Source organism: Athalia rosae, chromosome 6 (assembly GCF_917208135.1).
Source record: "Athalia rosae chromosome 6, iyAthRosa1.1, whole genome shotgun sequence".
Lineage (NCBI taxonomy): Eukaryota > Metazoa > Arthropoda > Insecta > Hymenoptera > Athaliidae > Athalia > Athalia rosae.
In genome coordinates, this window is record NC_064031.1 from 1,133,533 (window position 1) to 1,160,772 (window position 27,240).

Genomic DNA, 27,240 nt, shown 5'->3' on the forward strand with positions numbered 1-27,240 from the left:
CATCGGGAGCGGTGGACGTCGTGGAAATCTCATCGATTCCTGGATGGAAAACGAGTCACCCGAGTCTCTGAATTTTGATTTTACCATTTTTTGGCAATCCCGATTATTAGGGCTTGAAAATTATCCTCTGGAAGCATGTCGACATCGCAAAACGGAATTTACGTTATTCGATACAGGGAGCTGTAGGAAGACGTGTATCGAACGATATAAAAGGGAGGCGTGTTGAATCATAAATAATAACGAAAGTGAAAGCTTGTGGTGTAGACTTTATATAGGCAGTATATGTACACATATAATACCGAGAGCTATAGATATTATTCGTATTATTAGTACACTCGCGTAATACCTATGCCTATACCCGAGCCAAATGAGATATCGATTTGTCGAATCGGTTGAAAGATGAGCGAATTTATTCGCCGCAAAACATTTGCCTTCGCTATTATTTCATTTCGTTGATTACTCGATTTTTTCACGACTCCTTCGATTCGTTTCATCAGGCTCATAATTAAGTTAGAATCGGAATATGGCTTCTGAATTCGCTGCTCTCCTTTGTTGCGATGGAAAGCGAATCGGAGATGAAACTTTAACTGGACTGTATAACGTTAGACAGTCGTGCGATTCGAAAGTCATTCTGGCGCAAAAGTGACGAATAATAATTCGCCTTTTCCATTATCACGCAGTCATGCCACCGAGAGGTGTAACTAATCAGTATTACAAATTCAATTGACAAGAATTTTTTCGCCGTCATTAGCCACTCGTGATTAAAACCGAGTTCCAGCTACGGTTATTTTCAGCGCAAGGAAAAAATACATAGAGTTCTCTTCCCCTTCGTCTTCATTCAACACTCGAGTTTATTTGAATTTCTTTTTCTTCCCTCATTTCGTTTCACTCGATATGCGTTCGAACAAAATTAATAATTACCTGCGCGTAGTTGAGAAAAGTATTTTCAGTCACGAATCGATTATGGAGTTATTAATTTTTTTTCAAATTATCATGGGAACAAAAACCTAATTTTTGTTTTCGTCGCGTTTGTTGCTGCACGTGAATCAACGTGTCCGATGGAAAGCGTACGCAGGCATTGGTATAATTATTATTTATTTATACAAATACCTGCGTATGACGGATAGAGACATTTGTATGGATCTTGAAACGCGAGCCGATGCCGGTGGCGTGTTCTCCTTATTAATATATGTACGGATATCACATACGCACGCAACACAGGGATACACTTGAGTGTGCACAGTGCACACGTACGCTCTACGTAATTGAAATAGCAATTTTATATAGTTCGCGTATCACGAAATCTCTCCCGGAACTTTATTTGCAAGTAAATAATTAACCGGATGACGGATGAGTGATCGGGCAGCACGTGGTCACGTGATACCATTCTTCTCGTACGTATTTTATATCAAATTTATTTCATATTCATACATATGCATCGCCCCGTTAACGATTGTGAAATAGTTCTATTTGGACCCTCAAGATTTTCAATTTTCTTTTTTCCCTACGAAATTTTTGTTGATATCAGCAGTGCCTCCTCCGCACAAACTAGACCGCGTTTTACGATTTTTGGGGCACATTATTTTTATGAATTTGAAATAATAAATATCTGGCCATCCGCGAGTCTGAAAGCTGTTGCTCGATCTACTCATTTTTTGATCTTTGATTTTTTTTACTAATATTTTTACTATTTTTCCGCCGGTGTATCCGTGAAATGTTTTCAAGAACGGACGAAACGCACGTGATCTGAGATCATTAAACTGTTTGACAGTTAAAAATCACGGTTTTATCCGCAACAGGAAATTCCGCTTCGGTCTCGCTGACCGCGTACCCGTTCCTCAGCAAAAAAAAGCTCAGCGCCACACTCGAAGTCGCGAAATTATTTCTCGCGTAGTTGAAAAATTTCTTTTTTTCCTTCACTCTTTCGACGCCGTTGGACGATTTTTTTTCTCTCATCTGGTTCTCTTTTTTATCTCAAGCTCGATGGTAGAACCCCATCAGCTAAATGGTCGTTGGGATCAGTTAGGAGAGGGTAACTAATTGCAATCGGAGGATACGGAGACATTGACGGAGTCCGGGCGCGTCGACGGGGTATTTTAAAAATCTCGAAAAGTTTCGAGGAACTCGAGGCGTTTTTTAGCCTCCGTGCATCGCGACGAAAAAAGTGAAACGAGTCGGACGAAAGCAAAGAGGGCAAAGTGAGCCCGACAAAAAATAGGTGCTTCGTCTCCACCCCGCCGGTCCCGGTGAAAATGCAGTTTCGTTTTCCAAGGGAATATCGTCACGCGGTCGTCCAATTTTCGCGTTGATGCATCACATATGCAAATATTTTACTTGTGTACGCACACACACACGCACACGCACACACATACCACCGCGTAGAGAAATGTACGTATAGGTAGCGAAGACGTATGACGAGAGATGCGACGAGAATGCTTTTAACAGAGACGTCGCGTATAGCGCGGTATTATATCGCCGTGACGTTTTTCAGCTCCGATGCCGCGACGACGGTGTATTCTATCTGCATACCTACCTACGTATACGTATACGTGTAATAAGCGAAAGTGATGCGAACGTAACGCACCGCTTGTTGACTTTTCCAGCTGAAAATAAAAATCTTAACATTGAGGTATTTTGTACACACGTGCATACAAACGCTCCGGCTAATAAAGCGGAATACCTACCGGTTTGATAAAACGAAAATACGACTGAAACGCGTGTTTTACTTGGCAAATCACTCGACATTCCGCCACAAGTACTTAGGGTTTAAAAAGAGGAAAAAAAAAGAGAGAATAATTTACGCGTTCAATCGTCATGCGACGATTTTTCTCCCCCCCCTTCTTCTCCGATATTAGAAAATTATTTTCCGGCGCGTCGATTATTCTCGCATTTTATTCCCATACGTTGAACCCCGCTTGAGTAGGAAAACCGTCTCTCGCCAAACACCTTTTTTTCTCTTCCTCAGATGTTAAAATATTTACCAGCAAATATTTTCCTACATCGTTATCCTCGCTCATATGGGTACAACGAAGCTTTTTTTTTCTCGCGCTTTCGAATAAATTTTTCCTCTTCCCTTTTTTTTCTCCGAGTGAAAATCCCCGGCATAATCGAGGTGTCCCGTTGCACGATTTCCACGATTTTCTTTCCCGGTAAAATCAATTACCTCCATTCGCATCTCGGTGCATTAAATCGCGGTAAAACTCGTGTAACAAATCTCGGTAAAACTTTTCGCGCTCGCTATACGTTACGCGATAGTTGATTGACCCTTTTTTATTTTTTTCTGTACGTATATTAATAATCTCATTCGCGAAAGACGTACGACTTTAACGGATTTGTTTATTCAAACAGACCTCACGCAGCGTATATCCTTCACATTTTTAAACGTCGTCGAGCGAAGACGCTAAGCGTCGCGACGGAAACTGCGATATGGATGTACTACATCTGTATATACCTCATACTCGCGTGGGGAAAAAATGAAAAATAGGAAGCGAAAAGCTGCGGCAATAGCCGCTTTTTTACCGCGCGCATTTCAATTTACTGCCAGCAGCTATAGCGCCGCGTTTCTCCCGCTACTTTTGCTGCGCTACGTCTGGAAACACGAGTCTCGTTTGTCTTACCGATATTAGACTATACGTCGTTGTACGTGTACGTATAATATATTCAAATTTATAAAATACATTCGATGCAACGAGGGAATGCAAGAAAAATCTAGGAGGGAAAATGGCCGGTGAGGAATAAAAAGCGATGCGGTAAAGTAGCGGTGTGAAAGAACTGTCGCGCATAGCTAACAAGATCGGAGGATAAGAAAAAACTTGCGATAATTTTTTTTTTTTTTAGGAAAAAAGACGTGTGTGAAAAAATTTTCTATCCCTATAAAACGAGGACGGGTTTGAAGAAGCATTTTCTTTCGAGACGACGAGAAACAAAATTTTTTTTCCCTCAACTTCCCCATCATCTCTTTTTACGCGTACACGGCGAGCGGATAAGATGAAAGTTGAAAGAGCTGTTAATTTCGATCATAAATGGGTGGGTAGTATATTTTCAGCCGTTCTTTTAATCGCCTCTTCTTTCCGCCTTTTTGAGATCGCCCTCAAAAGATTAATAAATTTTTTCACCTCTCGCGGTTTTACGTCTAATCGTAATACGGGCATTTTTAGCTTCCGGGGTCGCGAGATATCGACCACTCTCAACATTCATTCGAAAGTCGATAGCATCGCAAACTTTCTTCCCACGTTCGGATCAGTTTACGAAATGCTTTTTAGATCGTATCCGCTCTTGACGGATGCTTCTTCCTTCTTCGGGGTTTCGAAAATATTTCTTTTTTTTCTTTTTTGTTTTTTTTCGCCCCCGCCGAGCGAAGAGCTCGCCGATGACGTGATCGGCCTTTGATCATTCGTTGGTTGAATCGGGATTAAAAATTTTCCGTGCTTCGAAAACGACTTACGAAATCCGAGAATACATCCTCCCGCCAAATTCTCATATACGTAGATGTAATATCGGGGTTCTTAAAATAACAAACTTTACTTGATGTGAACTGTGAAAATAAATAATTCACCCTCAGAGACGCGAACGTGTCGTCGCCATTAGACCTGGAAATAGTGTGTACAGCACGCTAAGCGGGGGCAAAATTTGTCTCCGTGAAAAAAAAAGCCCTTCGAGAAATTGAGTTGAGTCGAGAATTGGCAAAATTCGACCGCGTGCAACGAATTATTTCCGTTGCTCATTCGGCGGCCGAACGTCGTTTTATCGGTCTGGTATAAAATTAATCTCGAAGTAAATCAAATTAGCCGTGCAATATTCCAATGAATATGATCATTACGTGGATGTACGTTGCGTCTAATTGGTGTATCAACCATCCCGTTATTCGTAGGAAAAACGAAAACGAACAGCCAAATGGAGAAAAGAGAATGAACATTTTGCGGTCATAGCTCAACTCGCGTTTTTCTACCGGAGCGTAGGAACGAACCTATTTATACGCGTCATCGTTTCATATTTTAGTTAACACGGGTTTTCGCGGACACGCGACATCGCGCCACGGAGAACATTATAACCCCTACGAGAATTTCCGGGGGAGATAAATAATTTCCATCTTCGCGAAAATTCACATTTATTCGATCTCGTTAAAATTCGAACTCAATAATTACGCGCGTTCCTTTTTCTGAAAAATTTATTTTTCCCTCCTCTTCTCATTCCTTTGGTTTTTTTTTTTTTACCTCTCCCTAAAATGGGTCACATAAATCGAGATGAATATAAATAACAATTAAATGCGATATGGTGTATAAGGATCGTCGCGTTGTCTTTCGACAGCGCGTGTTCGAGGTGCAATAAATATACCCCAGCTCTCTCGGAGTCGGTATATGTCCGCGCGTGTGTACCACAGATACATAAATGCGCGCGAGAACTGCATAGGGCAATTAAATCGTATAAGTCGATAAATTATGCGAGCGTGAGCTTGTTGCACTCGAGCATAGTATGCGCGTTTATCCCAGGTGATAAGTTGATGACTAATTAGAGCCATTGAAATTCTTAACAAATTTTACACTTTGGTATCATACGCCGGACTTTTCTCTTCTCTCTTCATCCTCCTGGCTCCCGGTGTACCGCGGGTCTGTTCACATCGGCGCGATTACCCCGCGCGGTTTGATCTTCATTTCACACGAATCTCGCGCGCGTCTCCGTGTGGAAAATTTATGCGATCGAAAACGAACTTGAGGTAAATTTAAAAACCTGCGGTGTTAATTGACAGGAATGATGCAGCTGCCGACGCGACCGTCTGAACCTCGACCCATAAAATCCAGCCGTTTGTCTTCTCTCCTTTTTCATTTTTTTCCCTATTTTCCATGGCGTTTGTTCTATGGATAATTGGACTGGGTTTAAATACCACGGATAGACTAGTTTTGTTCTCTTTTCTTCAACCGCAATCCAAAACTTCGCGCCTAATTTTCAAAGAAAGAAAAATTCTTCTCGTTGGTTGAAAAAGCTTTCTTTTCCCGTCACAATTCGGACCCAGAAGCGATCCGTTGATAATCTTATCACAGTTTCAGTGGGTGAATGTTTTTTTTTTTTTTTTCTCTCGTCGCGTCGCAAAGCAGAGGTAGATTCGAAGCGTGACGTGTTTCGGTTTGAAGGAAACGAGGAACGGGTATGTGAGCTAGTAAATGAGATCGTAAATGTCCGAAGTCATGCACGCTCGGATGAAACATCACTATGACTCTCTCTCCAGAGTCCAGGTGTGGATTCCCGATGGTTCTTTTTTTTTTTTTTTTCTCTTCAAGAAATTTTCGAAGAACGAAAGTGAGAGAAGGATAAGAAGAGAAAAAACGTAAAATTGGAGCACACATTGGAGAACTAGCGCGAGCGATTCGTAGAGCCAATATAAAGATATATTCCCCTCACGTTCTCAGGTCCAATATACTATCGTTGACCATTAGTTTTCTATAAAGCGATCGCAACTACTATGCGCGACGTGAACGCCTTACGGCTCATGCCACTGACCCGTTGAAACGATAAGTTTAAAAGCTTGCATTTATTGTGGAACAGGATTTTTGAATTTGCAAGAAAGAAAAAAAAAAGAAAGAAATTGAGTCCAACGAACGCACAGCGGAGGCGTAAAATTGACAAAAGAACGAGTGTGAGGCGGAGACGTAGGTAAAAAAAAAGGAATCGATGGCGGAAAATAGTAACGTGTAAAAATTAAAATATCATTATACGTGCGTCGGAAGATAAACGATAATTAGAGCTCTGCCGGGTCTGGTTTTTTATATTTAATTTCCGTAATTTCGTAATTGCATTATACGAACTAGCTGTACGGGCGTATTAGTCTACCAGTTCGTAACGAGGTAGAACTGCAATTTTCTCCAGAGCGGCTAGAGTGGCTCGCTTATTAGAACATTTCTAACAGCGTGTATTCGGAGGGTATAGTCGTGGATGTGTCGTAGAAGAAAAAAAACAATTCAAACGACCAAAAAAAATAGAGGAATTTTCGCATTAGTTATGACATATGAATCGTGCGAGTGCTGCGGTGGTCCACATTTGAATCCAAGTATCGTCCGCGAGGCGTATTAATAAAAGAATACAGAAAGCGGAAGACTTTCAAAAACCTTTTTCCTGATTATATGTATCAAGGGCTCGTATCTAAATGTTCCCGTACAAAAGAAGACTGGCTTCCCGAGCTATTTTTTTCTCAATGGCCAACTATCTGGGCTATATACGATACCCCGCGCTACTGAAATTACATTACTTGATCACCGAAAGCGGAAGTCGCACAAAGAAATGGCCGCCCCCCAGTTCTCTATCGCAGACGGTTCGAAGGAATCTGGGTAGGCGTTTTCTGGAAAAGAAACGAACTGGAGAGAGAAAAAAGATATCGGGCGGTTTTTTGTCTCCCTCTCCCTCCTCTTCTCTCATCCGATTTTTCAGTCCAGTCTTAGGACAGTGTAGATTCTTCCTGTCAATGTAACGCTAAGATACCGGGCCTTATAAGGCCCCGAGCTCGCTAAGACACTCTCTTGAACAACTAAAAAGAGCATACGGCAGGACCGGCTACGCGACGCGACGATCGCACGGGTACAAAGATTTTCCCATCACGGTCCCTCGGACGTTAATAGTCATGAACGAAAATTGAAAATTTCGATATTTTACTCCACCTCGTGCGGCCGTTTTCGAACAATTTCCACACACACCTGTTGTTCCAGCAACAGGTAGTGATATACATATAGCTATATTATATAATATACAGACATGCATGTCAGCTGGTTTATTCGATGTCCTCTGCGCGTACGTTATATACCTACCGTATGTAATACGGTAGGTTCGTTTCAAGTGCGAGAGACGTTGGGAAAGCTATGTAAACCGTACGTACTCTATGTCCTTACGTACGTACATAGCGTTTGGACGGTAATTGACCTGTTAATCTTACGAGGATAGTATTAAATCAATAACTGTCTTAGTTAGCGGCATAATAAGTAAAAGAGTCCGCTCGTTGCGGCGATCGAAGAACGGAACGGAACTTACGTTGCGTTTCGTATCGGAGCCGTGTGACAAAATCGCGTTTCCATATTACCTACCTCAATTCGCGATAGGGCAAATTATAAATTATAAATCAAAGAGCCACTAACGTGTGCGTAATGTGGATACAATATAATATTTGCCAATCGAAACGATAAATAACGCTAAATTGAGTAAACGACCCTGTCAATTAATTCGACCTCTGATCGTCGTACATTATCCATCCAGTGATGTTCTTCGAACAGTTCATCAGTTTCCCTGATTAACGATAAGTAAGACAAGATTTCGATGGTATTTTGGTTGAAAGGAGGGATCAGTAGCGATCTCGGTGAGCTCAACGGTGAACGAGTACCTGCGACCTGGAACTTGATGTTTTTTAAAATGATTAAATTGACGTGAGTCTTCGTACATTGCGCGTACGCAGGTAGAAATTCATGAGGAAGTTTACAATAGAGAGAGCACCGCCGCCAAGGTCCGAAGATGACAGCAAAAATATCTGACTTCATTATTCGGCTTCTAAACGATAAGTCATGCCACCGCGTTATGTTACAGACAGATCAACAAATAGCCCCGTCACAATCAATATCCACACACGTGAATCGTCCCGGTTGAACGCCTGACTTTTTTATTTTTTTCTGCGGTATAGTTCGTTTTCTTTTTTCATTTTTGGTTTTTACATTTTTCAGATCCCTATCTCTGTATTCGAAACAGCTCGTTCAAAAGTTCGTACAAATTTGTGGGCGCTGAAGCGAAGGAGGTTTCATTTTTCCTCTCGGAAAGTTTTCGGTCAAATGTATCGTAGTTTTTTTTTTGAATTTGTACATACATCACGGGTTATAACTTCTGTTACGGAACGGTAGAAATATGTCTAAATAACTGTTCGTAATGATATTCTTTTTTGATGATTTAATCGTCTGTGAATTTCTGCAACTGCTGCAGTTAACGTGAAAATAACTTCGGTCGCATTTATTATCGCATCAAGCAAACGACGTAGCGGTGTTCGCGAGCGCCGCAGGACTCTGGGATAAACGAAAATTTAACGAAAATATGAAAATTTTTGACACGATATATCATTCGCGAATCTGCATACAATTTGAATCACCTTCTCTCGACCGGCTGAATGCGCTCGGAATTTCGTCTGTCTTCGATCGTGAAATACGTTGATCGATGCACGGCCGCAATAAAATACATCTTCGTTACGAAATATCATTCGATTTTTGTTATCTGAATTTTTTTAGTTTTTCATCCGACACGCGGCTTCAACATCACCGGTAAAAACGACGTCTTCCACCATCCGGCGAAACGTTTCCAAGGGACAATTTGCAGCGCCACATCCTGGGATGACCAGTTCTTCGACGGAGTCCTTGCGTTTGTACAAAACCTGAAACATTGCCGCAGGGACGAACGTCATTCGCGATCTTTGAGAATGCGAGATTATTCGATGTGGAATCGCGGAAGTTACCTTGACGTAGAAGTCCTCATCTATTTTCGAGAGCTCGAACATGATGGTGTTGCAGTAGAATGGAACGTGTTGTTCGAAGACTCCTAGGGCGATCAGAATCGCGGCGATGTTGTACTCGTGAGCCCCGTGGAAAATTGCTTTCCTGCTCGCGCTCTGGGATTTGTTCAAATAGCTATCGACGTTATTCAACAGTTCTCGAATCCACACGCCTCCTTCCAACTGGATCATCGACTTGTTGTAAGAATTAACGATAAACTGGTACGAAGCGACCCTCTCCATTCGTCCTTCGGGAAAAATACCTCTCGTCCATTCGGGTAACGGCAGGTTCGCGTAGAGCTAGGGAATAATTCGAACGTTACGGAAGAGAAGAAAATTGTCTGCCCATTTTTTTCATCCTTCGACTCGAAAAAAAAAAAAAAAAAAAATACTTGTCCCCAACACCTCGTCGCACCTCTGAAACAAGCTGATGGTAAACGAGGAAGGTTTCGAGTTGCCCCGCGGTCCTGCCGATTTTCGGAGTTAAAAATTCATAGAACTCCTTCAGCTCTTCGTTGCGTTGGATCAGATGGGCGTCAGTTTTGAGTATCTCATTGCGCATGGCGACGAGACGAGGACATTGCATGTGGGTAGCGTACAAACGTTTCATACTCGTGGGACTCGCGAATACCGGTATCGGTTGCCAGTTCAAATTTTCATTCCACCTGTCGGGAAAAAAGAAACGATGGACTCTTAGAACGTTTGTTGATTTTTTTCCTGCATTTCGCTCATCGGTCATCTCGTCCAACTTTTTTCGGCGACCAGTCGTACCTCTGAATTCTCGTCGGCGGAAAAAGTCCGGCGGCAACAAGTTGCGCCGACATAATTGTTCGCTCCATATTGCTGCTTCGAAATTCCACTTCGTTCGATAGATAAATATCGCCCAGCCATCCGCCGTATCTTTCTTTCAAAAATACGCCGAGGTCGTAAGCTCTTCTTTTACCCTCCTTGAAGAGGGACGTTCGTCATTAACGAGAGTCACTCGATTATTTTCCTTATCGTTCTAAGATTCCTTGGAAGATGTAAACTTACGTTGGTCAGACCGTCCCAGCCGTGAGGATACCAAGTTTCGTTCGCGTACGGATCCAACGGGTAAAATTCTATCGAATCGAAATTCGGCGCTCTGTCGCCGTGTCGAAAAATCACCTGAACCAGTTTCAGATCTTCGCCAAAAGACCGACTCAGAATCAGCGTTAAACCGCAGACGATCAGCTCGCGCGAAGTCGGCATTTTCACGCGTGAATTTCGAACTCGCACACCGATCCGAAAAAATTCGCCGAGTCCGACAATCGCCGAAACAAGAATCGCGAGGAACTCCGAACAAATTTAACGAAACGGTATAGACTCGGACAATTTATCTCGTCGACGAGAGCACAATTCGAAACGCTATCTTATCCTCCCCTTTTTTGTCCGATACAAAATTTTAGAGAGGGAAATCGATCCAGGTTATCGTTACAATGCTCCGCGTGCGCGATTACCGGTGTCGGTTAGCGTTCATAAATTTTCTGCAAAAAATGTGCCGTAGATTTGGGAGTGGATTTTTTTGTGACCTATTACATCGTTCCGGCATTCAATCGGATTGATCGGATGAATGAATTTTCATTCCACACGCTTCCATTGTCAACGTCGTATCCTTAATTTTGATTAATCGAAGAAGGGATGGCGAAAAGGAGATAAAGAAACACACACACTTCGGAAGGATAAATGACAATCGGGTATCATTATCCTAATGATTATGCGCGGTTCTTATCTGCTCCCTACCACGGTACGTGTACAACCGTATCGATGACAATGTTGACGCTAATGATTTGTACCTAGCGAACCGTGCGGCAGCAGTTCAGGTCGAATCGAATGATTTACGACGTTCGTAATCACGCGTACGTGCACTCGGTATATAATAATGACATGCACCTTGTATACCCCATAGCGTGGACACGGTAAATACATAGCTGCGATAATCATAACGATGAATATTTTCCATTCTTGTTACCATTAATATTCCCATATGTATTAATATCGATGAATCAGTGATCCGTATCGATGACGGTCTACCGAGATGACGTCACTCTGCTCGCGAAAGTATTGAAATAAAATATCATTCATATTCAGCGTTGATGTTGGCCAATTGTCTCGATACTTTCGACTACATCGCGAACCATATCGTACACTTCTCGCGATCTTCTTTATTCGAAAAATCTCCATCGATCGCGTCGCCATTTCTTTTTTATTTTAAATTTCAGAGAGAATTACAATTTGGGACAAAATGCCCCTTACCATGGTACAACCTATACCTATTTGCTTAATGGGTTAATAAATCAATGCAACGACGAATGGAAGGAAAGATGGCGGGTTTGTTCAAAGGCGTTCGCTCGTAAAAAAAAATTCCTCACGTGTTATTCGATGTAAATTAAATTTGCTCGAGTTACTCGAACACAGTTACGTAGATTCCTTGTACCGCGTACGTGTGTACCGGCGGTATACTTATATCCGCGGTTATTCTCGTCTTTTATTGAAACTTAAATTTCTTATTGCCGCAATATCTATTTATTTTATCTATCGGTTAGTTAGTTTTAAGTGCCGCAGTTCCTACGTTGTTAAATCGTTGTTCTTGTTGTCGTCGTTAGTCGTCGTTGGAGGCAGACGGTGTGTCTCTTGTTTATCGGTATGTATACATCGGTACAACGACAGCTTTGAATAACGCCCGGAGGTCAAAATTCTCCAGGTATGCGCACTCGTTGTATTCGTGCGATAAACGCGTTCGCTCAACGTGGAATCGAAAAGAGAAGATGCGAGAGAAAATATCGACGGATCGAAGGGAGGAGATATTTTTTACGCCGTTCAAATATTTCGTTTCGGTACGATATCGTCGCGTCGCGAATCCGAGGGGGGGGTGGGTAAAATAATGGCGAAAAAAAAAAACAAAAAACTTTGGTAAATTTCTCGGAGATAATTGATGGCCGTGTTACTTAAAGGACACCGGGGTCCGCGCGGCGTCCGTCCGTGCAGCGTTGTACACGTACAACGCTCGCAAGATAAAACCCTCGAAATCCTGTTTGGCAAAGATAAATAAAGTCGTACAGGTTATCGGTCGTAAGTCGGGTTCCTACGGTCCAGGGAGTTGATGAATGCGTCTGACCGGACGTCGGAGACCGGACGCCGGGCGTCGCGGTATGGGGAACCAGAATCGGGACGCAACGCGCTGCGCCTTTTGCCGCTACTGCAACCGAGTCCGTCCGACGCGGAGACACGTTGAACTCCGCAAGGATAAATCCCACGTACGTCCGAGGACTCCTTGATCTCGAACCGATGTATTTTGATAAACCGATCAAATGCCAATCCGTAAGGGGACAACATCTCAGCGTTGTCTCGTAAACCTAATTTTCCACACGATGATCGATTGCCCGCTCGAAAATTGATTGGAGATTAATTCACTGGACCGTATCGATTGGCCGTATAATATCCTCCGTCCGTTTCGGGTACGTCCTCTTCGCTGTTTCCTATTGTTTTTCATCCACCTTCGTTATTTTATTCATTTGCTTGTTTCGTCTCTCTCTCGTCTCGCAATTTTTCAGCGTAATTATTATCAACGAAATTGTTGAGATTCCGCGTAACGACGAGCCATTATTTTTTGCTGTTTCATTGTCAAATCCGACTACCTTATATAGGAATATAATCGACGATAATCACGCGATAAAGCATGGCAAAAGTGCCGATAAAATTCTCCGCGAATTACCCGCCTGGAGATGTTGAAGGGGTGGATTTAACGGCGATAAAGAGAAAGGGTGAAGTCGAGGACAAAAAAGCGGAAATCCTCAACGGTTTTTCACCTCTTTTTCTTTTCCCTTCCCCTGCCCGAGAAATCTGGACGCGGCACTCGCGCTCATTAAACGTTGAAGGAAGACAATAAAAATTGTAGCGATACGCTTCCGGTTATATACGAGGGTAATGTAAAGACAAACGATTTCTAATTAAATTGCTGCAGTGATATTAAATCATCGTTAGAGGGACGAAAAAAGAGTAAAGAGAAAAATCGCTTCCTCGATGGCTTTTTACGAAAGACGCAACTTTAAATTTTACATCGAGTAGATTTGTAAAATTTTTGGTCTTATCATTATTTCTTTCAAGCTTTACAAATTTATCGCCACGCAATTCAAAGCACGCGATTTTCTTTCCCTTCACCGCAGTTGATTTCTCTCTGTCTCTCCTGTTTTCCATTCTGTACTCCTGCATAAAAACTGATTATGGCACTTCGTTGCAGACCCGGCCATATCGAATCTGGTTTTTTCAAAGTTCCATATTTTCCATTTTCTGTTTTTTTTTTTTCAAAACTATATTACCAAAATCATGTACGATTTTTGAGGTAGTCCGTTATTGAACTGAGGGGCCAAGATAACCAAGAGAACGCGAATGAAACAAACGAAATAAAATGAGGGAAAAGAACGGAAAAATAAAATGAAAAGCTCGTATAAAAAAAAAACAGAAAAAACCACAAACGCATGGAACCGGATATGAGTTTTTATCCAATTTAACCCACGCAATACACGGAATGCATCGCCTGCAGAAATTAATATCTAGACACGATTTTTTACGCCCGGGCGATATCACGTACGTTACGCACAGGGTGATCCATTTGCAACTGTATTTCAAATGAAATATTGTATCCGGTCATACCGTAGCTGTGCGTGGAGGCGGAAAATATTCTTTTAGAAGGAGAAAATAGAAAAATAAAATGAATTGAAATTATGAATAATTTCAACGATTTATATTCCGAAACTGGGCCCAGGAGTTTTCAATTTATGCGCGCGATACACCCGCCTCGTGGGAGGGACGAAGAGATCGATCAAAAAATATGACCTACGGAGTATGTCGACGTTTCGAACAGATCGTCGAGAAGTTTCTAGTGTCTCACACCGTAGATTATTTTACCAATTTGAAAATACGGTGATCAAACGCCTGAACACGCTAAGGAAACATTCACGAAACGGACGGTAGTGTGGTTCACCGTTACCAGAAACTTGAAACAATAAAAATGAAGTCGATTTTTATGTCGACGATACAAATTGTGTATTGTACTCGGATCTCATCTCGACAGCGATCGTCTCTTCGCTCCTTAATTTTTTTCATGAATTATTCTCAACTATGATAGAGCGAAGATGGCTGGTGAAAAAAAAAGAAAAATCTCATCGCAGCAAAATTGAGATTCATACACCGCCATCGTCCGGGTTACGGACGGCCGAATTTTCCCGGTTCGTCCGTCGCGATCGCATAACCAGACCGAAAGTAACGCGAAACAAGTAATGTATCTGCCAGCATTTTACTTTCGCACGTCATAAACTTTTGGGAAGTAGAGTTACGTCGGCGTAAGTGAAGTGGAATATAACGCCGGTGAGGTCGCGGAGCAATTGTGTCAGACTCCGACGAAGAGATTCACCGTACCGTAGTTGCAGTCCGAGTGCAGCGAGACTGAAAAGAAGAATTAACGTGAAATTTGAGTAAATCCGGCGAGATTGTTTTCGAAAATTTTCTTCGTTCATCTGGACCCGAAAAATGACGAAGGGGGTCTTTCCGACCGCTGTTTATAGGATTATATCCGATATGAAGCTGTTGAGCTGCGAACGACGAATGTGCGTCAGTTTGAAAATTTATCGACACCACCGAGATGATTAATTGCAATCGAATTCGAGGCCAATTTCGTGCACGTTACCAAAGCAAACCGTAATACCGCTAATAATAATATCCACTGCTGTCGTCTTTCGAACGGTATCTTCTTTTTCTTTCTTATTCTTCGGAGAATTTCTCAATACGTCTACGCGATTATTATTGCTATTATTTTCATTATTCACGTCGATTCTCGTGTACAAGTATCGCGATATATGGAGCATTCGTATATATCTTGCTCTGACTCACAATCAGCTGTTATTAGAAAGTTTTTTTTTTCCTCTCTTTCCTTTTCCGAAAGGATCATAAATCCTACGGTATCAATTCGTTCCTCCATTTATCTCTTCGGTTATATACTACGCTGTATTATATATTGGATTGTCCGTATTTTCCGTACGAGTAAAGATTACGTCGCGTTTCCAGAAGGGCCGATCGACCTACACGCGTCAGAGAAACTCGTTAGAACGACACGGCGACTCCAATCGCCCGAAATAATAGGGGGCCGAAGATTAGAAGAAATTACTCATGCGCCGCATCTTCTAATTTGTCTCGTGGAATGACTGAATTCTTTTCGTTTTTCACCTGCGATACGATACATCGCCCTCGTGCACGCGCGTGATGATAATAATTCCACTCTTCGAACCCCGAGGCGAGTGTCACTTTCTAAGGGTGGATCGGCGATATCTGCAGAGCCTACATTATGCCGAGGGCATAGGACACAGAGGCGTTTATATTATATGGTCGTATACATCGTCGATGGGGGATGATTCGTCGGGTGCAAAAAAACTTGGGTACAAAAACAAGAAACCCCGTAGCTTATATTGTAAATCCCTCCTTCGGTCGAGAACAAAAAATTGACAGATTTGTCACTGCTCTGTCACCGGCAGCCTTGAGGGGGACGATGATTTGCGGTGACCCTAAATGGTCATCGACCGAATCAATTGCACAAAAATTCCAACCCTTTCGTTTCGCCACCCGGTACGCGTACGCACTCTCCACCCACCCCCCACGATCGCAACCACAAACGGATTATTTTCCTTTCTATTTTCGCTGCACCACGCGGACAGGAATTCACCCCTAAGTTCCGACCCTCGTCGTTCGATTTTCTCCAGTTTTTGCTCTCCTCTGCAGTGGCTCCCGATGTACTTTGTCCGCGAAAATGATAATCGAACAAGCGTGGATTGTTAGCGGCGAACAGGCCGTACGGATTATTCAGCCGCGAAACTGTGAGTGTAAATCAGGAATCCAGCGATTCGCGATTGACCCTCGGGGCGTTAATCTTTCGGAAGAAACCGACGTACCCCTGGGATATCCGTCGGGGATGGCGGAAGACGGGGTGAAACCGACGAGCCGATTCCGCGGTGTTCGATGAAACCGATCAAAAATACCGTACAGTTAATTATGACGGGATAAAAAAGGAGTCTTTTGAAAACTTTTGGTTCGGTAACTTGTGATTTTTAACATATTCTCACCCGATTGCGAGTGCGTGACGGTTATTATTACACGCCAGGAAAAATCGTCGAGACAATATTTTTGAGACAGCATTGGAAAGGAAGGTTTCCCTCCCCCTCTTCGGATGCTATTTCTGTTTCCATTTCGTTCCAAAGAAGAAAAAAAAAAGGGGAACGTATATCGAATAAGTTTTCTTTACCTAAAAATAGTATTGTGTATCGGTTTGACACGGGGCGGCGGGTGGTGCGCCCGCACTTTTCATCGTCATTATTATCGGGAACGAGTCGGCGATCGGAGTCGAAACGTGCGGTTGTCCCAAAGAGATGAATCGAACGAAAACGAGGGAAAAAAAAATAATTACGTCCAGAACGATAGGAGAGCAAAGCTTTTCCTTCCTGTTCTTCTAATCTCACGACGATTACGCGGGCATTTGTATATATATATATAATGAGAAAAAGTTGAGGATTTCACGCGCCACTTGGCCGAAAATTTTTCACCTTCAAAAAGATACGAACCTCGGAGCCGCTGCAGCGGCAGCGTGTTAGGGTCGGAGGGAAAAATTTCCTTGACAGGGAGAAAAAATTATTAATGAATCCACGCGCCAGCTCTATATTATATCCCGAGAAAGCGTTCGCGTCTCACCCTCCTATCGGGATAATCTTTGATCGGCGAAAGAAAATCTTTAGTCATTTTATTAGGCGAGGAACACGCGATCACGCGTGCCCCAAATATCCGTCGGCCTGTTTCAAGTACTTATACGCTTTTTGAAGCATCTGCGCGTGGGGCGTTTCGCCACTGTTCTTCCGATATTCGAACCACCTTGCAATTACTTTCGAATTTCAATACAGACCGAATGTAGGTACGAAAAGACAGAAGTGAAAATGTTTTCGGGGCGATACGACGAGCCGAGCGAGATGAAAAAGTGTTTCTAGCGAATTGAAAATTGCGAGGGTGATCGGGGCCGATTGAATTGACCTAAAATACCCCGTAGGTATAAGCAAACCGGCATCCACGTCATTAGTGCTATCACTCACGCATGAAGGGAACCGATAGAAGCTGCTGATCTGGAGGTCAGATATAGGTACTGCTGGTGTATATACCTATGTGCGTATAAATTATATCTGTATAGTATATGGTTCGTAAGCGCCGATAGGACGGAGCTGATGGATTAAGCCGATTTAATCAGCCGTTTTAAAGTGTCACTCTAATCCAACCCCCGGAAATTTCAACCCAGTTATATATCCCACGCAGGGTAAATATTAAGCTGCGTATTAAACACGCCGCTTAAGCCTCACGGAAAATCCGACACGACGTAGCCTGAGCTTATCATCAACAGTTTTAGAGATTATACACAAATTATTCGAATACCACCGAAAACTTCGCTTACGAGTACATATACCTGAAATCTCACTTGTTTGTCAAACAATTAATTTCGAACGATCGGTAGGAATTAAAACCCGCGATAACCACGTCGTAAATGCGCTCGGTTATCGTCTCATCTCGCGTTCTGTTAAATATTCGTTTCGAATATTTTATTTTTTCCTTCGACTCAGACCTGCCAGGGGTAGGGGGTGGGTGATAAAAATTTGTGAAAGAACGCTGGATTATCGACGCTCGGTTTTTTGGCTGGAGGACCCCGCCACTCAGCGGCCTCGGCAGCACCGGTCAAAAGATGCTTTCTCGCGCAGCATCCCTCCCCTATCTGGACCAGAGGAATCTCCTTTTCCTTCGTTACGTTCCAACGAACTCTCGAGACTTTTATCGGCAAGTTATCGGCCTCCGATAAACTCGAACTCGCCCCAACCAAAAAAGCGGCGTGGGGTAAAATTCCGGCACTACAGAGCTTTCGGAATACACGATTTTAGCATCGATTTGAATAAATTTTTCGCTTTGTGTTTCAAAATTAATCGCGAGCGTTTCGTTCCTCCGTTACTTAGATTCGTATTCATTCATTCCATCGCTTGGCTCTGTTCCTCTCACTTTTTTCGTCACGTCGAAAATTATACGAGGACATTCCTGTATCGCGGTGTTCGATATTTATCGCTCCCCGGTGAATTATAAGGCCGCCAGACTTAAAAAGAAAACGCGAAACTTGTCGTCGCCGCGCCGTGCGGAATTCGTGCGCGCATTGGGCGTTCGGTAATTGATGATATTTTCTTCCAATCAAATTAAAAATTCAACTTTTTAAAGTCCCTCGCGAAAAACGAATCGGATCTCGTCTCAATCCAGAGCGGATGGTATCGACGAGACAATAATAACAATTTCGCGTTACTCGAGAGCCAATTAATTTTTCAGAGAATGTTTCTTCGTCGTTCTATCTCCTCTGGGATTCGACTAGCGACCACGACGCGGTTCGTTGTATACTCGTGTAATTCAACTCGCGGAGACCAGGAGATTTTCGGGTTCGAGTCGAATCGTTTGTACGACGTTTCTGATAAGGGTTGATCGCTGCCATAAAACGAGAGTTTAGAACCCGTAAAAGTTCGAGGAACCAGAAGGAAAAAAAAAAAAAACAGGGAATCTCTTCCACGCCCTCTGCACCAATGTCACGGCCGAGAATCTCGTCCCACGCAAAACGAAAATTAGGAAAAAGAGTCTAATCGATTTTCAGGGATTGATTCAATCAAATCGGAGGCTATCCTCCGATTTATGGCGCGTACAATGAGGTAGTCGAAATTCCGTATCCGTTTAATTGTTTCGCTCGATTCTAATTAGCGGTAATTTTTATTCCCATCGAGTTTCGTCTACGCGAGGATCGAGTTTCCTGCTAGATCGGTTATGCGAGATGGACACCGCACATATGCGTGCGGAGTGTGTAATACACGCGTATCTGTCGACAAGGTATATGTATAGGCGACCTCCAGAGACGTAAACGACATTTATATACCGTCGATAAGATCTGCACCACGTATAGGCACGCTAGGGTATTATATGCGAAGATAGGCGTATGTGGTATATGATGGTACGTAACAATCCTAACGTCGTACCTTCTGAAATGAAACGTGCTCTTCAAGCTCGCAAAAAGTTTAAGCGCGTTGGGTTTCGTTTATGGTCGACGATTCGAGCGGCAGCAGGAGCACAAGCAAAACCAGCCTCGCGTTCGGAAGAACGGACGTATAATAATTTTACAAACGGCTCGAATATCGCCGGATTTCACTTTTTCAAACTCTTCTTCACATTTCTATTGGAGAAGAAAATTTCACACGCTGTTTAGAAATTCGCGACAAAAAAATTAGAGAGCGACGAAGAACTTGGAAAAAAAAAAACGAGAACTTCTTCTCCTACGTTTTTGGGACATTTCCCAAACTCGATCGGCTGTGTCGAAAATTATTTTCACCGAACGTCGAACTTACGACAATCACACAGAAACGTCTCGTAAATTTTTACGTCCGTTTCAGTCAACTGCAGTTAACGCCTGGTAGAAAACGAACAATAATTCTAGACCACGTCCACTGGAGAACATCTCTCTCTGTAATGTGGATTGCAGCAAAGTGTCTCCCGTGGATAAGAAAAAAGGAGAACGAAAGTCATACAATAAAAATAGCAACGGCTTCGAACGACGAACGAAAACGACTGGAACAGCTACTCGAAATTTTCGTACCACTTTCGGTAGTGAAACTGCGAATAATTGAAAATTTTGCATCCCCCTCAACCCGAATAATTCTGGACGTGAGTAATCGCCATTTTGAAAATAGATTGTCGATAATTCCGACCAATTGTTCGGACTTGCGAGCTTCTCGAACCCCTCGCACCTTTTTCGCTTAGCTTATACGCAGAGTAAACCGACGTGGTTGAGTTACACTGATCCCCATTTACCAGTGTCAATTCACCCTTCCAAAAAGTCTGCGGTACGACGAAACCGCCGCCCGTCTTCCCATTGCATTCATCCCCGCATGCACACATTGCACAATACATACGTATACGTATGCAACCGTCTTGTAAATCATACCGCAGATTGTCCTCCGCTCTTTCGAAAGCTTTATTCCCATCGGGTATTCCCTGACACGTATGCGTAGTCTGCACCGCAGCCACGACGTCGTAAATAAAGCTTTCATTACGCATTCAAAATTTCTGAACTGACCAAACAATTCTTGATCATATTTCTTTTTTATTTCTTTCTTTTTCTTTTATACGCCGGTTGAAATTGCGAGATATGTGATACGCGGTGTTTCGTGTACACCGCGTATCATCGCGATGGAAATATATTTTTATATTCATTAGAAAATAAAAAAAAAATAAAATAATGGTAACGGTTATAATAACCGAGAGAATAAAAAGACAATGCGGCGCAGGCTTAATTCATCTTCGTTCCATCGGAGGATGAAGGACGCGTCCCGTCAGCGAACTTTCGCCGTCACTCCTCCTTTTTTTCACCACAGATTATACGTGTTCGCTCGAATCGGTTATATCCATACACTCTTTTTGTTCCTCTTCCTTTTTTACATTTTCAAAATGCGACGGATCCGCGAAGCTTTCGAGAAAAGTTTCGCATTTTTCGTCAGGGAAACAGGAGAACGAAAGTGGCGAAATCGCTTCGAAGTCGTCAGGGACTCTTTTAGTGTAACTTTTCATTTTACCATCCGCGTATTGTGGATCTTGAAAATATATTTAGACCGCGGTGAATTATTGAAGTATATTTCAGGCATCATCTGAGCTGGAAGGTATAAAATCAGGCATACATTTTTCATGTTGTACGAACCCTGAAATGACCCGCGTGCTTTTTATCCGACAAGATCAACAGCTGTCTTAATTTATATCCAGATTTTTTTTCGTTTTTATTGGCCCACCCATCACACCGACATTTTTCATCTCCAAACAGTTGAACGACATTCAGAAATCGGGTTGTGTGTGTATACTCGAATTTTACTTACGGTCTCATCTTGAATGAAAGAAAAAGAAATCAAATTTGAATCGGAGTGAAAATTCTCCATATCTTTCTCACCCACGCAACCGCACGCATATGCGTGATTTTTCTACGGAAATAACTTCGAGTAGCTGAACTTTTTTTCAGATTTTCTCTCGTCGTATCTTCGTCACCGTCACGCTGCGTATGTGAGAGCTTTTTGTCACAAATATTGCAGCGAATGCCGTTGCGGTTAATTCGGGAATACATTTGCGATATAATTTGGTGAGTCGGGAATTTTATCGAATTGTATTTTTGTACATTTCCGAAATTTCGACCGTCTCCTCCGGTCTTCGGTATTTTTATAACGTTGAAATTCACCATATGGTATCTAAATCGGAATGGGAGGGTCCAGAGGTTGGTGAAAAAAATAATAATAGTATGTAACACTAAGAACAAAAGAGAAAGATCGCCGTTTTTTTTTCTATCTCCTATCAAAAAAAGGCTGTAGTGATGTATGTGTTTTATCAGTCAGCTCGATCAACCAAGTCCAGCATCGAAAGTTCCAAAAAAGCGGGAGAAAAAAAAAATTTGTAGAAAAAAGTTTTTCGAAGTAATTCGATTAAAAGTTCCTGTTATGGTGGATGAAAAATTCTTTCACTTTTCCACTGTTCGTTATTATATTTTACACGTCACTCATGCGGAAAATAGAGAAAAAAAAAAAAAACTCTGAAACTTGAATAATTATTTCGTTTAGTTTAACGGAAAGGAAAAAAAATGGAAAAAATTATCAGCTGCACAGCGAGTTTAACAAAATTAGGATGCGATTGAAAACTAACTTATTCATCGCAGATTTTCAATGCGTCTGGAGAGAAACAAAAAACGAAATGCTATAGCCGAGGTTTTAAAAATGAATAAAATAAAATAAAAAATTGTATAATAGATTCTCCGTTACACGCGTCGTTCCGTCCGTCCATAACGACTTCCGGTCTGAGTTTAAATTTTAGATTTGTATATCTCATGCTCCTCAACAGTCGTCATCTGTGTAGGTTTTTTTTTATTTATTTTTTTTCAATTTTTTCTTCGGGTGTATCGTAAAATCTGATTCCAAAATACCCATCGTTTAGTGGTAAATTTATAAGTAATTCTCACGGATCACGCGCGATTCTCCAGGGCTACGTTACAACGATATATTCTCGTAGAGCTTTATTTCAGTCGTGAAAGTGTATCTCGACTGCAGAACTTCCGTCGAAAAGAAACTCGAAAGCTCCCAGCAGATCGGGGAGCGACTGAAACGACTCAATTATCAACCGTAATATATTGACATTAAATTCTGTATTTCATATCCCTACATCTTTACTTTTTTTTTTGTCAGTTCAACTTGTTGCACAATCTAAATTTTTTTTTCCTCTTTTTTATTTTGCTGCACGCATTGTAATAAAAATTACGCAATTCCCCTGAGATACTTCCTTCGTGAATACACCTCCGTTATTTTAGGTAGGTGTTAATTGAAGGTTCGAAAAATTATTCGTCGTAATTGCCAGTCAGGTATGCACGTAATAACGTGGCCGCAAAGCTGTGGTTTACAAACTGTAAATGTGTAATCAAAATACCTTTAAAAAAAATCTAAGCAATCATTGCGATCGTTACACGACGTGTTTTTATTTATTAAATTTTTTTTTTCTCCTTCTTCAGCTTTTAGAGCGCTCATTTCGGGCCTCCCTATCCCGATCCCCGTGTCGGCGGTGAATATGTACTGTATAGGTATACGCGCAACATGGGTAGCCACGATATTCCATCGTAATGGTGTAATTACAGTAGAAAGATGTGAGCGGCGCAGCTCGATCATCGGCTGTGTCCTTTTTAACGAGATCCCGTAACAAAGTCGATCGAGTGTCCATAGTCTGCGGAAATCATACGATGTGCGTGAATAATATATAAATCGAGACCGATGGATTCTAAGCCCGCGACGCGTCATCGAGTAGATACGTTGTCCGTTTGAACTATTTAGAAATTGTTACTATGATTCTCATCTCGCAACCTGCTGGGCCAACCATCGCGGTACAGGGCATTCCGTATCAACTCGTACCCGAAGTCCGATCCTCAGGACGTTTCGTGCCAACATTTCTTCCGTATGTGTAAAAAAAAAGACCTGTTTTTTTTTTTTTTGTGAATTTTTTAAAGCCTTGTGTAAATTTTGCGAAGCGCTCTTCGGAGTTGGAAAAATTTGGGCATCGGATCCGCGTTGATTTTGGATCGAACGCCCTGTATACAGGTACAGTAACTCATCAGCGGTTAGCCTTCGCATTGTGTACCTGAAACATCACGTCCAACGATCGACGGAGATCCTCTCGATCGTGCGGTGGATAGTATGATATACATCGGACATAGATTAATGTGTGGGTACTACATACTTAAATACATACCCATCTACCGACCTGAGTATATATACGACTGTGAAAGTTGACTCGTATTGAAATAGCATTCAAAAAATATTTACGCCCCAATTAAAGGCCTTGACTCTTCGGTGTTTATACACGGGTATGCATATGTATGCGGTTTGTGTACATGGGTACCGACATGGGCATAGTTATGTATTTGTACGTCGGTATCCGATCCGATCTGATGTACACGATTCGTTTGTATAGATCATTAGGCGCATTGACGTCCGAACAAATTATCGTTGATCGGGTAATAGATCAGTTTCGTGGACCACCTTTCGTACGCACGACGAATATCGCGAGCTGCGTAGAATGACGGGAGGAGTAGAAAAAAGCTGAAAATAAATATACCGAACTGTTAGGACGCGAGATTACGTTATATTGAAGAAGAAAGTTACGCGCTTGTCCGCCCATACCACGTTTCCCTCTGAAACGCTCGGCCCTGCAAAATCTATTCGCCAGCTGCTCTTATCTCATTATGCGTGAAAATAATATCGCGTATATTTTCAGCCAGTGTGAAATTATTCCGAAATACATCGTTTCGTGTGACACGATTAACTTTTTCCGAGATCGTCGCGGTGACTGGATTTTAAAAATCGATGGAGGTGGATGTGAAAAAAAGGGGAAAACTGCTCTCATCGATCAAGTATTATATATATCAGGTGAGGGAAATGATTTTGGCATTTTTATATTTTTATAAATCTCCAGAGAGCCGAGTCTCGATCTTCCGCATTCGTGTGGCGAAGATAGCTCTGCAGGAAACGAGCTTTTCCCGTCAACAGTTAACACGCTCAACCAGAAACTGTTTCCACAATATCGCGACGAAGTATTCGGTCGATCAGCGGCGCGACGTTTAGAGTCTTCGAATAACCTTGCGACGATTGGTTTTTCGATTTCACCCAGCCATCGTTTTTTTTCTTTTATCTTGTTATTCTTAATCTTTTTTTCTTTTTCTTCCATCTATTTTTCTCACCCCGTTGATAAACTCGCTAAACAATTTTGTGACGGATGGTTGAACGCGAAACTTTTTTTTTTTTTTCACCTTATTTCTTATTTCTCTCCCTCTCCATCCCCGCGAGCTTTAAATTCGACCTAGTCGTGAAGAAAACTCGCTCTCCTTTGATGGGAATCTTAACCTTGAGGTACAATAAAAACCCCCGTTACGAGATCCATTGAATTCAGTTCAGATTTTTCTTTCCAAATTTCTGAACATCCAGTCCGTTTCAGAGCTTTCGAGCTTAATTTTCTGTTGAAAGTTAAAACCATCTGCGAATATATATTTTATTTTTTACCTGACAATATATATTTTCCACATCACATATATATATTTATATATTTATATATTTACTCAAAGGAGGCCGTGAACAAGATGTCGGAAAGCTCTGAGATATATGATAATGACGTGAAGTCTGATGTTGACAGCGAAAGTATAAATTCTACAGAAAAAAAATATATATATTTCTCCGCGAGCCTTTTTACGATCAGCAATTTTCCAGTTACTTTTTCGAGATAATGATCACCCGATAATCGAATAAGATGAACGAGTTTGAAAATAAAAAATTTGTCCGAATAAAATAATCTTGGTCAAGATTTCGGAATATTTCTCGTCTTTACGAAGAGCTATTTGACTAGGTTCGGGATACTGTAATAGCTTGTAAATTATTATGGTTTTTTTTTTTTTTTCTCCTTTTATTATCATCGTCCGGCAAGTCCGGTGATAAAACCTATTTTATAGCCTGGGAGACCAAGGTCAAAGGGAGTCGCGGAGGAACCATATTTTCTGCCCACATTCTTTGGCTTTCTTTCTCTTCTTTTCAACCTCTTTTTTATTTTTTTCGTTTCCGTGAATCGAAGAAAGCTCTGTAAAATGCGAAAATATGCGTTGGCGGGTTACGGACAAAAATGGCAAGTTATAAATGCGGAAATGCCCAACCCTGCGACTCGCTCGCGTACAGATATACATATATAGAGTCGCGGCAGTGGGACAGTTATGCGAAAACTTTTGTCAGAGTTCAACCGAGTTTGCATAATCGCACGCAGGACTCTGGCCATTTATATGTTATACGCACACATTTAGATACCCCTGTGCAATACGACGTACAGATATGTGTATATCGCGTATAAGTTATGCGCACCCCTAACCCGGAGAGCTTGCACGCTTTTGCCAACTGCTTTCCTCTGCATCGCCCTGTCCCTTTGGCGGTACGGGTTCCTCCCTAGCAAAATGGACTTATTGTTGGTCCTATTTCCATTCGTAAGGTTTTCTAGTTGATATTAGTGCGTATAGAACTCGCGCTGATAATAGAGAACGAAACGTTTTATACTCCCCCATCGGTACCTCCCTCCGAAGATCAACGAATTTTGTCCTCTTATCGCTCCGCGAAATCGCTTCGCCTCCTTTACCCTGTTTCTCTCTCTCTCTCTGAGCTTTTTACTCGGTTGATGTTTTTCTAAATTGATCTTTTAGAAGCTTATTCCGGGTTTTTTTTACTGTCCATAATACGAGCTTTGGAAGAACGTTTCTCGTCATATCCTAAACAGAGTTTTAGAGCATCATTCACTTACTGAAATCAAATTTTTCTAATTTCGGGGTGAGGTCTGTTTCCAAAGTTCGGAAAAACTTTGAAAAATGTTTAATTTGAAGGGTCGCAGGCGAAGTGATTCGGTTGCGGAATGTCCCGCGTAAAAAACCCAAGCCTTCCACACCGAAGAATTTTTATCATCTAATCGTCCGGCCAAATTTTTGGCACTTAGGCATATTCGCGTCAAAAATTCGGTTTAATGTCAGAAGCGGCACGCGGATAATTTTCACGTCGCTTTTCGAGGATCCGAGAGGATCGGAGGACCGTGCGAAGAGATATTAAATTATTTCGGGCAGGTGAAGGAAAAATTCTTCGACTTTCGACTTTTTATTTTTTTTTCATCTCGACACGCCGGTGTAACATGAACTTGGAAACAGGTATATATATATATATCTTTGGGTTTCACTTCGCCCAGTTTCGATCTCGCAAAGTTCAAGGTTAACTTCCGAACAATTTTACTTCTTCAATATCCAACATCGGCTATCTTACCTACCTCATTCCCCGGCCGGAGTCCTTTGGGATCAAAATTTTCAAGGGTATCGTATGCGGTTTCCGAAGATATACCGGGAGTAGTTTTTTCCTCTAGTATCTGAGAGGAAAAAAAAAATAAATTGAGTCGCGGGGTGGATAAAAAAAAAAGGACTTTGCGACAAAATCCCGTCTTTTTTTTCGTCGAATTTGTGAGAAGCCCACGGATTACAAAAATCCAAAAATTGGGACAACGAATATTCGAGGGAGTTTCGCAGGGGTGAAAAAACG

The 27,240-nt window shown here is 42.0% G+C and overlaps 2 protein-coding genes across 4 annotated transcripts in view; one reads left to right on the plus strand and one right to left on the minus strand.

The window, feature by feature from the left end:
* Positions 1–27,240, plus strand: part of LOC105690694 (monocarboxylate transporter 12-like) — a 116,219-nt gene that overhangs the window by 64,317 nt on the left and 24,662 nt on the right. The gene's annotated exons all lie outside the window — the stretch shown is intronic.
* LOC105693987 (venom acid phosphatase Acph-1-like) lies at positions 8,610–10,851 on the minus strand. Its single transcript, XM_012414274.3, has 5 exons — positions 10,538–10,851; positions 10,277–10,452; positions 9,921–10,170; positions 9,470–9,805; positions 8,610–9,388 (listed from the first exon to the last, which is right to left on the minus strand). Exons 1-5 carry the CDS (start codon positions 10,733–10,735, stop codon positions 9,242–9,244), a joined length of 1,107 nt encoding a protein of 368 aa, XP_012269697.2. The 5' UTR covers positions 10,736–10,851; the 3' UTR covers positions 8,610–9,241.